The 12397-nt window shown below is 40.2% G+C and overlaps 1 protein-coding gene across 3 annotated transcripts; it reads right to left on the bottom strand.

Annotated features, from left to right (window-relative positions):
• Positions 1–4294: 4294 nt before the first annotated feature.
• On the bottom strand, positions 4295–6872 carry LOC148027600 (homeobox-leucine zipper protein HOX9-like). Of its 3 annotated transcripts, XM_087689313.1 has the most exons (6): positions 6667–6872; positions 6016–6479; positions 5438–5648; positions 5117–5158; positions 4947–4982; positions 4295–4862 (listed from the first exon to the last, which is right to left on the bottom strand). In XM_087689313.1, the coding sequence occupies exons 2-6, from the start codon at positions 6216–6218 to the stop codon at positions 4809–4811; spliced, it is 546 nt and encodes a 181-aa protein (XP_087545439.1). In that variant the 5' UTR covers positions 6219–6479; positions 6667–6872; the 3' UTR covers positions 4295–4808. The 3 variants fall into 3 exon arrangements, with proteins under 3 accessions (XP_087545439.1, XP_087545438.1, XP_087545440.1); XM_087689312.1 differs by lacking the exon at positions 6667–6872 and having other exon boundaries at positions 6016–6610; XM_087689314.1 differs by lacking the exon at positions 6667–6872 and having other exon boundaries at positions 4295–4856; positions 6016–6610.
• Positions 6873–12397: the final 5525 nt, after the last annotated feature.

Genomic DNA, 12397 nt, shown 5'->3' with positions numbered 1-12397 from the left:
AGTCCCCATAACTTTCTCTTTTACTATCCAATGGTGAAAAGGGGCAACCTCTTCTCTTGGTGCCTTGTATCATCATCTATTTGCATCTTGATAATCATGATTGTAAAAGAACACTTGAGACAAGTAAACAATTCTCCTATGAGGGCATTGTCCGAGTGGCACCATTGCATAGCATTTTACTTGAGCAACACTTTGTATCACCCCTTGTAGAAAAACATGCATTGGCATCATGTTTTTGCAAATGGAACACTTTGGATGAGGGAAAAACCTTTCTCTTCGCAAGCATCATCCAAGGATGAAAATCTCCTTGCATTTATGTATATTACTCATTTTTCTTCATCATAGAGTGATCTTGAGATTCGACATATTCATGGCACATCATATGGCAATTTCAATGACCGTGCATCCTATGGTAGCATACTTCTATATTCTTCCTCATCATTGACACCTTAACTAGTGCTTGGGATTGTCTTGCTATTTTGTGATGTTGACATACTAATAGGCCATTGGGCAACCAACAAGCACCCTTTGTTTAATGCCTTATCCTCTCTAGGATGGCCCTTTGCTCTCTAAAGGTAAGATAACCATCACCTTTGTAGCTTTGGTAGATTCCTAGGTAACTATTATGCAACCCTAAACCGATACCCTAACTGATTTGGGATGAGACATCTCAAGATACTATGGGTTGGTGATGCTAGTTTTGCATCCCCTCCTAGGTTCCCCTTTCAAGCTTGAGAGGGAATGCTAGGCTTAAAAATGCCAATAACCTATTAAACAATGTGAATTACTAGCTAGACTTATATTAGCTCTTTTAAAACTCATTTTATACCAAAGTTTCTATGTCCCATAAGCGAATGCCCAAATTTTTGGAAGTATCCATACCTATAAATAGAGAGGATGGCCAATCACTTGCTCATTCCTATTTCGCAAATCCATTAGCAATTGCCGCCCCGTTCCATTGCTATCCACACCCCTCTAGTGGATATCTCATTCATGATGCTACTCATCAACTATCATGCACTAATTAGTCATCTACTCCAATTGCATTTGCCAAACATGAGTTGTTTTCAACCTTCTCAAAGCTATATGCATACAAGCAATGCCAACCAAGGCTACATTTTCAGCCCATCCTATCCATACATCTATTGACATCACCTTCTAGCTCACCAAATGCACATTCCCTACCTATGTTTGCAATCTGCACTTGCTACCCAACATCTCCACATCAACCAAGGGTTGCCATGTGCTTGCAAAATGTTGCATACTTTACCATATCAATCTTGTTCAACCCTGCATTTTTGAGAAAGTGCAAGTTGCATAAGTGCTTAAATCATTGATATCAACTAGTTACTTAGTTGAAAGCTGCATGCTGCAATTTGAAATCCGTTTAGAGTACAACACTCTCCAATTCATCTCAAACCTGACCCATTTGGAGAGACGGCGGTTTGAGGTGTTATATTCACTCTTGCGTTGTGTGTTTTTAGCATTCTTTCTTTCCTTCAATCTGAGTTACTCTTCACCTTTGTGTTCCATTGTCTGTCACTGTGTTTGGTCATACATCGTGTTTTATCTTCTTTGCTCAAGTATCTCTTCACACTTCTATTTATTCTTTGTGTTGTTTGTGGTCATGCCTTGTGTTTGTTGCTACCAATTTCATTGTGCACTCTCAAAGGAACAACAAGAATCAATGATGCAAGTATGAACACTAGAAAAAATGGGTTGGTACCACCTGCAAACTCAGTAAATTAGGGCACAAAGATAACTCTGGAAACTACATGATGAAGAACTCACAATCAAATGAATCAGCCAATCTGACGGTGGTTCCAGCAACCTACAGTTGTCCCATTTAGGTATAGAGTTTCAAGAGAGACAAGGCTGATCAGCTCTATGTATGATGGAGGCTGAGGTCGCCTAGTTGCAACCTTTTAGTCTGAGTTATAACCTCAGTCAATAGAAATATGCAATCCTCCAGAATAAGGAACCTCATTGGAAGAAGGCAAAGCTCAATCAAAAGGGACACCTAGGAATCATCCACTACCTTCACCAAGACCACAGCTGTACCCTCGCAAGAACTTCCAACACCAAAGGAAATTGAACATTAATACAACCTCCAAGGGTTATGTGAGTTGACAAATGAACAGCAGCAACTATCAAAATTCTGTGATCTTTCAAACGGTCCCAAAATCAAGCAGCCTGGAAAACGCATTACAAACAGTGTAACCACTCCCACGCAACAGGCTTAAATCAATACACACATGAAGAGACAGCTCCAACCAAAAGACCATCAGCTCAGCAGCACAAGGCACAGCCTATAGCAACAAGCCTGGGCATACACCTGAACAAAGGAACAGAATACAAACCCACATTATCAATACCTAAGGGAATTTAATTCTGCAGCAGAAGAGCAAGAGAGGCATGGGCTGAGATCAATGCTGGAACCCCAGTAACATATGGTTCTACTGTAGAACAAGGGAGAGACCACACGACAAGAACACAAGAACCAAATTCAATGTAGAAGCCCAGAAGCTACCTATGAATAGGCAAAAAGGCGCAGAAAATAATGGCAGTAGGACCATCCAGTATGGTCCGACCAACTTTGCCCAGTGCACATAGACTGAAATGCATGATGCCACATGGAAATCTGCCAAAGCACACGTCAACACAATTGCTTACTATGTGGACATTAGTCACTTCAACTAGAAGAACAAGCCTGCAGTAACCCATGATAAAGCTGAAGTAGTGCATATAATTTGAATGAACTCAACCCAAAACCACCTCAGATATCTAACAAGATGATGGGATGCTTGAAGAATCTCACACCATCACCCACACTTTTCGAACATTACCCTAACAACCATGTCTGCAAAGGAAGCAGGTAACAAGGTCCCAAACAATGTGTCAAAATCCTCTAATACAGTGTGGGATGGTATCCATGGCCAACTTGAGAAAGAGGGTATCACTGGAAAGTATGTTGTTGCCCAAGGCACCACCAAGTTCACAGCACAAGAGGACCATATATGCCCTGAAGAAAAAAAGGCTGCTGCAAAAAAGAAAGAACCACCAAGATCTGTAAGCCAAGTTGCTTTCCCCCCTCTCATCTGACCTCAGAGCTTTGACTGGGGAAGACGAGAAGAGGAAAGACAAGGAAAGAGGTAGGGTGGTGGGTTGGTTGCACACAGGGTGAGAAGCAATGGCAGGCATTATGCAAGGAAGCAGGATAGAGGAAGGTAAGGGGCAGCAGCCAAGAGGTTCCCACCCAACAGGAGGAGCACTAGCGAATAGTTTAACCAGCCTCCTAACCGACAGTCCTCCCTCAAAAATGATGGTCAACCTGCTTGGACAGCTAGCACTGGAGATCGAATTTTACTACTACAATTACTCAGAACAAAAGCAGCATGCAGGCTCAACATGTCGATATTACTAAGAATTGTAGAAGTTCTTGAACTTTATGCAACGACGACCAGGACAACAATGTACGTGTAGCAAATTCACATAGGTAAGTGCTACTTATAAGCTCAGCACTAAATTTACAAAGATCAAACTTACTCTCATGCAGTATCTATGCACATGACACCTCAAAGGTCCCGGCCAATTGCAATGCTGTCTGGGCCAACATAAAGTTAGGGGCTATTCAGCTGATCATTTACAACAGCTTAACTTCTTAATAGAGTGCAAAATAACTGTTGTAACCATAAAAATCATCACAGCCTGGGCTGCAGGATCCTTTGAGCCTGATTGGCAGGTCAACATATGTAATGCCAAATCACACAGGAAATCACAAATGTACCCTTGGCCAGGCTTGCTCTTCCTGGATGCACATTCAATATTGTCACTTGTTCTCCTCTCTTTTAGCATGGCACGTCCACAGACATCCACAGCCCTCTATCTGCCCATTGCTCATAAAACCATATTAAGCAACTCCATCTCAGATACCAATCATGCATAGCAACCTGATAATTACTCTATAGTACCTCACAAAAGAAAATGTAGAGCCAATGGTGCCCTGACAAAGAACTGAGAACACATAGAGACTGCGCTTTTCAGTGTAAATAGACATGCTCATGTAGGCTTGAAATAATAGCACAAAATGTCTAAGCCTCATCTTAAGAATAGTGTTGAACAGCAATCACAAACTAAAGCAAGGAAGCTAATGAAGGAAGAAGACAAGCACAAAAAAGCTTGAGATAGGACCTTACATCTGCCCTACTCAACACACCATAATGAATAGACTTTGTTCAACTTTAGTACCTCAGAGAATCTTTTGTGCAGCATTCACACATCCAAACTGCCAAACTATTTAGAATGTGATTTTCAAATCTGATTATTCATGGTGCATGGAACAAGTCCAATATACCCCCTGCAGGTGAACAAGGAACTTTAAGTACAAAGATGAGATTCTCATCTAGAAGAGAACATCCTCATTTCCAACAGGAAGAACGCATCACTTTGAAGTTCAACCAGACTTGTTCATTTCGTAGAAAATGCGAACAACATGCTTTATTCATGACTAAAGCTATGCACAGTTTGTTCGCTTCTTTGAAATTGTAACTGCATTTCTTTCCCCCTCATGTGACAACACTCTTCAAGGGATAACTGTTACTCTTTAGACTCCTGGAAAACCTCTTCAGATGATGCTAGTCTCTGCAAGTTCTCTCTGCTGTGTCTGAGAAAATGAATCTCTGAAAGCTTGTTCCAGACAATACAGAAGAGAAAGCAGATGGCATAATGAAAGTAAGCCTGGCGTCTAATCGGCAACCCCTGATAAGCTTCTGACAGTCATCATAAATAGGACTTTACGATCGCTGCCATCAAGAACTGTCACCAGACTCGAAAAGCCCATCATCAGCCAGCGTGACCTGGATCTCCCCTCACAGCAGAATTTTAAAACCCTCAGTTCTTCATTCACCATCATGCATTATATTGTTGTTAAAACAAACATAACACACCTTGTCAAGGCTTGACTCCAGATCACAAAGCAGAGACTTGGATCACCAACAGCACACCAACATCACAATAAACACGAAAGTAAGTACTTTGAACTGCAGAGACAACGCTTCAGAACACAGGGACACATGTTGATTGAACTTAGCACTATAAATCAAGCAAATCTGACTACCTCACAGAGATCTTCCTCATCAGAGTCCCTTCCTTGTTGAGCCTGTACAGACACCAAAAGAAGTCGATAAATTTGCCTATTATAAACATTTACTTTGGTAGGGAAATCTGCTAAATATTTGTGAAACAGTGAAGTGTATACTAAGCAAGACAAGCGCACAATATGCAGCATCAGAACTTATAGTGAGTCCTTAGAATTTTATATAGGAGTGCAAAAGGTCACGATCAGATTGGCCAAAACAATAATGGAGTCTGCCCCTTTTCAACAATAAACACCAAAGCCAGCTGTGAGACAAATGCCACCAATCGATGTGAAGATTACCTTTGACGAGATGGTTAGAGATGAGCTAGCAAGCTGTCGCTTTTGCAGCTGTAATTCCAACTGCTCTTTCAGCCGCTGATTCTCAAGGTTAAGAAGCAATGTCTGGTTGCGTAATTGATTATTCCGGACAAGAAGCGATTGATGCTCAGCCTTGAGTTCTGCATTTTTTTGAATCAAAGGAGACAGCTTTTCATCCCTTTTCTCCTTTAACCTGCAGGAACAAAGTGCTCCATATTAAAAATATTTGCTTTCCTCGCCCGGGGGGGGAGGCAACCCTTAGAACTTGAGAGTGCATCGATTGACGCTAGTGGCTTGATGCATACAAAACAAAGAGAATGCCTTTCACAAGCGCTTTGCCTGTTAGGATGCTTCAACTCATCTTCCAAACACTAACCGAACTGCCCAACAAATGAGAAAGAGAGCGTCTGTGAACACAACTAATTGCAGCAGATTGTGCATTCATCAAATTGCAGTCCAAAAGCAACCAAGTAATCAAGTCCACCATCCATAGGAGGACTGAGCCGAGCAATCGGACCAGTCAAATTTCCCAGCACAATTGGAGGGTTTGTTTGCAGTACCTTCGGCTTTGAAACCAAGATTTGAGGAAGTGCTTGTCCAAGTTGGAGAGCAAGGGTCGATCTCTAAGAAAGCCGTCGAGCAGGGCAGGGGAGGGGCGAGGGGACTCCTGGAAGAGGAGCTCCAATTCCTGGCGCTGCTGCCCAGTAAGCTTGATGACTTTAGGGGGAGGCTGAGAGCCAGCACTGCCATTACTGAGTTCCATATGAGGGCATTCCAGGAGCTCTGCTGCCTCTTCTTTTTCTACTTCTTCTCTGAGAACAGGGCATGCCGTTTCACAGGCCGGGGAGGAAGCAGGAGAAGGGAGGTTGCGCGAGGGGGGCTAGGGGACAGGAAAAAGGAAGTGGGCTTTTGTCGGGGAAGCGACAATTTTTAGGAATTGGAGATGGGTCATGGGGCTGCTCTGTTTCTTCTCGTCTCTTTTGGGCGGTCAAAACCTCGCTTGAGATCAGGGGAGAGGGAGGGCCTGCAGTTGTGCAGCGTCATCAATAGCGATACGGCGCTCTCTCTCTCATATCAACTCTCTCTCTCTCTCTCTTTCTCTCTCTCTCGTTTGACATGAGAGCCCCTCCCTAGACCCCATGAACAATTAGCCTCCCCCATGCCTCCCCTGTTTCCCCCCCCCCCCCCCCCCCCCCTCTAACGTTACCTACCTGGGGACTTTTGGGTGCTTTGGTGTGACCCGCAAACGCATGTGGGGCGCCCCAGATTATCATTATCCTTCATCATCATCATCATGTTTTTGCTCAGAAAGAATGATGATTGAGTTCCTTCACCCTCTCTCGCTTGCACATCATCATCTGAAGTTCAGAATACTACCATGTACCCTCCCCTCGGGCCTCAAGGATGAACATAAGCTAGGGTTAAGCTCCCTCTTTAAAAAGCTGCACGTAGTTGTCTCTCTTCTCCTTAGATACAATATATTAATGTTTCCCCATTTCTGAAAGGACGATTCCTCCCTTAAGCATGTTCACATGGCCATCTCAATGAACCCAATTTCTTCAAAACCACCAATTCTACTCGGAGCAGTATATTCTATTGTGTAAGATTCTGCTTTGCTATTTATTTACTTGCAAACAATCTGTTCTATTTTGCCTAGCCTAAAGAAGATTTTGCTTTGCTTGCAAGTAATCACTCATACAACCACCTAACGACCGCTACACAAATTGCAGCTCATTCCCCATGTTAATCATCTCATCATCCACCACAATTCTTGCTATCAACATGCAATCACAATAGTCAATTCTATTCTACTTGGCCTATAACGGATTCTACTTTGCCTACAACAATCGCTCATGTGACCACCTAAACTCTATTAAACACATTACATCTTGTTCCCCTTGTTAACCCTCCACCATTATTTATATTTCCCCTTCCGAGAGAGTCTTAAACATCCTTGTCCTGTATAAGTGCTTTTTGATTTGAACTTCACAAACTAAGATGAACTTTGTTATATCATGTAAGCAGTCACACTAAGTCAACAAAAACATCAATTCTCAAGTTTAAATTTAAAGCCCTTACCTATCTATATCTCAAAAGAATCAAAGATCCAAAACATGCATAATGAAATTTGTCTAGTATGTGATTTGCTACCAATACTACATATAGATTAAGATAGGTCATAAGAATCTTTCTTGTTGATTGTAAGATGGTCTTTGGCCTTTATAGTTACCAATAAAATAAGATTGCTCATGAGAATCTTTCTTTGTTGTTGTGAACTATGAATAGGAGAATTTAGAATCTAAAAAGAAGACATAAACTAGAAGACAAAGGCATTGATAAATGGTAGTAAGTTATGAAAAAGAAAATAAAATTAATTGTTTGGCCATGTGAAAAAGTCATATGGAGACTATATACATGCACTATGCATGTGTGTGTGCGCGCGTGCACATGCGTGTGTGCGTGCACGCGTGTGTGTAAGGTCACCCAAATGCTCACACATAATGACATGCATACATATGTGTACAATAAACGCACAAAATATTTAAATGTGTACATATGTGTATTAGCACTTCAATTTCCATGTGACATGTGTATTATCATATTGCAAAACAGCATCATCAACTTATCAATTCAATCATATCACAATAAAGATTGTAGAAGGGGAGCCAACTATCAAGTATCACATAGATTAAAATACTCACCATGTTGCAGCCATAAGCATATAAATCAAGCTTCATATACTTTAAAAATTTATACAATTGCATAGATGAGATCGACTACAACGTGTTACTTATCTCATTTGGAACAACAAACTAGATACGACTAGCTACAAGTTTTTGTTACGAGTGGACAATTTCATAGTCATAAATCAAACATCTTCTTCCAAGCTGTTAAGTAGAACCATGTTTGACAAGGGCTTGAATCTATTATTATACTTGCAAACCACCACAATCATTGGTTTGGAAGAACCAATACACCGCTACATGTTGCAAGCATTAAAAAAATTAACACTAGTTGTTATCTCGTCATATCATATTTGGCATATCATGTTGCAAGTGTCAAAAAATTCAACACTAATTGTCATTTCATCATATTTGGCACATAACCTAAATAGATGAAGAAGAAGACATGATTGCTTGTTAGATGAGTACATATCCAAAACAACAAGTTTAAGTTGAAGAGGCACACAATGAACATGTTGTTCATTCCTTGTGTAGTGCATTGGTGGATGACCTAGAAAAACCATTGTTTCTATGCACTAAAGTGGCAATGTTGCCTCACTAAGGATTGGGAACATTTACAATGTGAATAAGGTTGTCAAAAAATCATCATGGAGACAATAATCACACAAGAATGCACCCTCCTTATGGAATAGTATTGTGTTCACACTACTAATGAATCTGGTACACAATGGTGGCTTTTAGTTAGTTGCCTCACAAGTACTTGAGCCAATGGAACTCTCAAGTGCCATGCTTGATGATTGTAGATGGCCCCCTAAGAGTAGCCATAATAAAACAATGAGGAAAAGCCTAGCATTTACCACCATCAAGTCAACACCTAAGAGTTGTTTACATTCTCAACGTATATGGTGGGCACATTTCTCCACCAAAATTTTAACCAGACCATTAACCATAAACAATTCTTTTCATTCCCATACACTCATGTGTAGCAATTCATATTCTAGCACCAACTAGGAGTTAGTCTTATGCTACAAGTTGGACTATGTTACATGGCAAACATGAGCCAAGTCCTTAAGGGTGCACCTCAAAAGATATAAGTGTACCACATGTGATCAATAGAAGGGGTATTTTATTTGACAATATTTGGATAAATTTATAAGAATACATATACAAAAGAGGTTGTTTTATTGCAATTTGGAAAAATCTCATGAGTTTTGTAAGAAAAGGGTCTTTTAAACTCTTTGAACACATGATATGAATGGTTTCTTATTATAAGTGCACCCTTAGAGCCAAGTCACTATGGAACAACAATATTACTCCTTTTACAATACATGTGGTTTTATAAGATATACTATGAAACACCATATGAGTTCAAATATTTGCCGTTATGTTGGACGGTAGAGGCTCTAACCACTTTGACTACTTGATTTTGGATACAATTATTTTGTTTAGCTAATGTTTTGATTTGTAGTGCCACTTTGAGGTTCTAATGTAAAGGTTTCTATCTAGATTGGGGCTTTAATCTCAAATGTTCTTGGAAAGCAAGCATACCACTTGACTTGCCAACTCAACTCATCATGTTCTCACTTTCTTATGAACATGTACCATAGTTCCACCTCTAATCAATCACATTAAAAGTGGGAGGGTGGGTGATAGGCCATCTAATATGGAGGACTTGACCCATCACGGAGGGCTTGATCAAAATGCCCATCAACAAAAATAGATATGCATGCATGCACATACACATATGCACGTGCATGTGCGTGCACACACACGCACGCACGCACGCATGCACACACAACACTCCTGTTATCAAGTTGCTAGCTTTAGTTATATGACATTGATATTTTCATGCACGAGGGCCTTTGGCCATTCACCATACAAATCCCATCCTTAATGTATTTTGTTGCTCCTAGATGTGGTTACTCTCCAACTTCTAGCTACTCTACCTTTTTGATAACCATTTTGGTACTCTCATCATTTTGGATAATCATTTTGGTACCATTAAAGCTCTAATAAAGTGACTGCCCTATGGGATAATGATGATACCAACAAAACTTTGGGGACTTTGACCTTGGATGACTTTTCAATTTGATCATTATCCTTAATCCTTTATATTCTTCATATATAAACGTTTTGAAGCATTTCTCCTTGACATTCCTCAAGCATGTTCATGATGTGCTCTTTTTCCACTTTTCTCATGATGATATTGCAATAGTATCATTTCAAGACACAATGATACCTCAACATTTTCCTCTCTCTCTCTCTCTCTCTCTCTCTCTCTCTCTCTCTCTCTCTCTCTCTCTCTCTCTCTCTCTCTCTCTCTCTCTCTCTCTCTCTCTCTCTCTCTCTCTCTCTCTCTCTCTCTCTCTCTCTCTCTCTCTCAAGTGAGAATACTTTCTTGTGAACCGATATACAATAGATTACTTTGTTGAATTTGAAAGTGCAATTGACATCTTCATGACTTTCAACTTAGCTTCTGGGGGTTGTATAGTGCATACTACTATCTATTTCTTAGTGTTACTTGCTTGTGACAAGATTGTACCTTATTGAATCTTTATTATGTGAAACTTCATTTCCATAATGAATCAAAGTGCTCTTTAACACGTATGCTAGATGGATGGTAATTACTTTTTTTAAGTTATGGTCCAAGATTCAAGTACACCACTATATGACCATCACCCACTATTTCATTTGAATTTTTAAAGGTTCTTTGCTACCATTAGGTGCCTAAAATTGACAAAAGTAGGTAACACCTAAATAATCGTGAAAAGTAGAGTGTGCAAGAGGTTTTTTGCACGTCTAGTAAGTTTTCAACAATTGATGCAAGCTCACCAACTACCTTATACCATTGGATTTTAAGAAGAATGAAAGAATGCATATAAATCAAATCTCATTTTTATGGGTAGCATTTGAGCAACCATTTATTATTCTCCAAGAGTGTGTATATGTGATCTCATAGGCCCTCTCCTTTTAAGCATGCAATGATTCATGTTATGTGATACACACTCAAAACTTCAATACAAGGTACTATACTCTCATGCTACAATATGACATGTGCTAGGTTGCAATATGAACAAATAAAATGAGAGGCTTCACTTCTTTCTTTGAGAAAGCAACATAGCAACTCTTAGCATGATTGCATATTGAAATTATTGTCATGACAGTTTTGAAATTCATAAAGGCACTCATAAAAAATGAGTGTGTATGCCAATGTATGCTTGTGATATTACGCAAGCAACCTTAGATTTTGAGGTTAAAAGAGGTACAATAGGGTAAAAGGGTTAAAGCTTTTGATATCACATCCAAAAAGATGAGCATGTACTTTTTCCTTACAAGGAGGAGTGGTCCCATTGAAATACTTCCTAATATACAAGAAGTTTTTTCATAATATGCAAATATGTATTATGTAAAGTAATTAAATCATCGAAAAGATGTCCAAGATAGGGTATCTCAAAACTGGGCTTTCCTAAATCTTTCAAAAGACTTTACATATTTGGACTTCCTTCTTAATGCCCCTAAAGGAACAAAAAATTCCACATCTCTACTATATATTAAGCTCGAGTGGGGTGGGTGCCATGTGGTAAGCTCCTACCCCTCCCACAATTGATGCTTTTGTGGCCACATGTGACCTGTGATCCCCCACCTTGCCTGTGCATTTGTAATCTACATCCTTGTCTACATCCCCCCCATGAACCACTTGAGCCCATTCTCGTTCTTGCCTATACTACCTACATGCCCCCCTCCGATCAACTTGACTCCCAAGTCCATCCTAGCTTGTGATTTGCCATCAACCCCAAGCCTTGCACACCTACATGCCTTGACCTACGAGCTCCTCAACCTATGTGCTTCCCTCACCTTGAACCTTGATCACGATGTGTCTCAAACCTCGATCAAATCCCTTGCTTGTACGGTCAAAAGTTAAAACCCTTATATAACCAACACCTCTGTCTCTCCCTCTCTCTTTGCAAGATTGAAGAGTTGGTCTACTGCTATGCACCTCTCTCTCTCTCTCTCTCTCTCTCTCTCTCTCTCTCTCTCTCTCTCTCTCTCTCTCTCTCTCTCTCTCTCTCGCTCTGTGTATGTGGAAGTTTTGTATCCTAATGTCCTCCAAAAGACATCATAGCTCTATGTGTTTATGCCTATTTTTGTGAGCAAAGAACTAACAACTATAAGTTACTTTATGCAAAAGTTTACTTGAAGATTTAAGTTACAATTAACTATGTACGGGTTGCTCAATTGATGACCATATTTTGTTGTT

This window comes from Lygodium microphyllum, chromosome 12, assembly GCF_053477565.2.
Source record: "Lygodium microphyllum isolate KBCC chromosome 12, Lygodium_microphyllum_v1.1.10, whole genome shotgun sequence".
NCBI classification, from domain to species: domain Eukaryota; kingdom Viridiplantae; phylum Streptophyta; class Polypodiopsida; order Schizaeales; family Lygodiaceae; genus Lygodium; species Lygodium microphyllum.
Note: the sequence above shows the minus strand (reverse complement) of the source record. Positions and strands in the feature narration are given on the sequence as shown.

What these genes read in the sequence shown, in the direction of transcription:
- LOC148027600 (XM_087689313.1), bottom strand. Translation starts at nt 6,218, where the DNA reads ATGGAACTCAGTAATGGCAGTGCTGGCTCTCAGCCTCCCCCTAAAGTC. An exon ending in CTCTAACCATCTCGTCAAAG is followed by an intron (nt 5,159 to 5,437) that starts GTAATCTTCACA and finishes GTGTCTGTACAG; the next exon opens with GCTCAACAAGGAAGGGACTC. An exon ending in ATGAGGAAGATCTCTGTGAG is followed by an intron (nt 4,983 to 5,116) that starts GTAGTCAGATTT and finishes TGGTGATCCAAG; the next exon opens with TCTCTGCTTTGTGATCTGGA.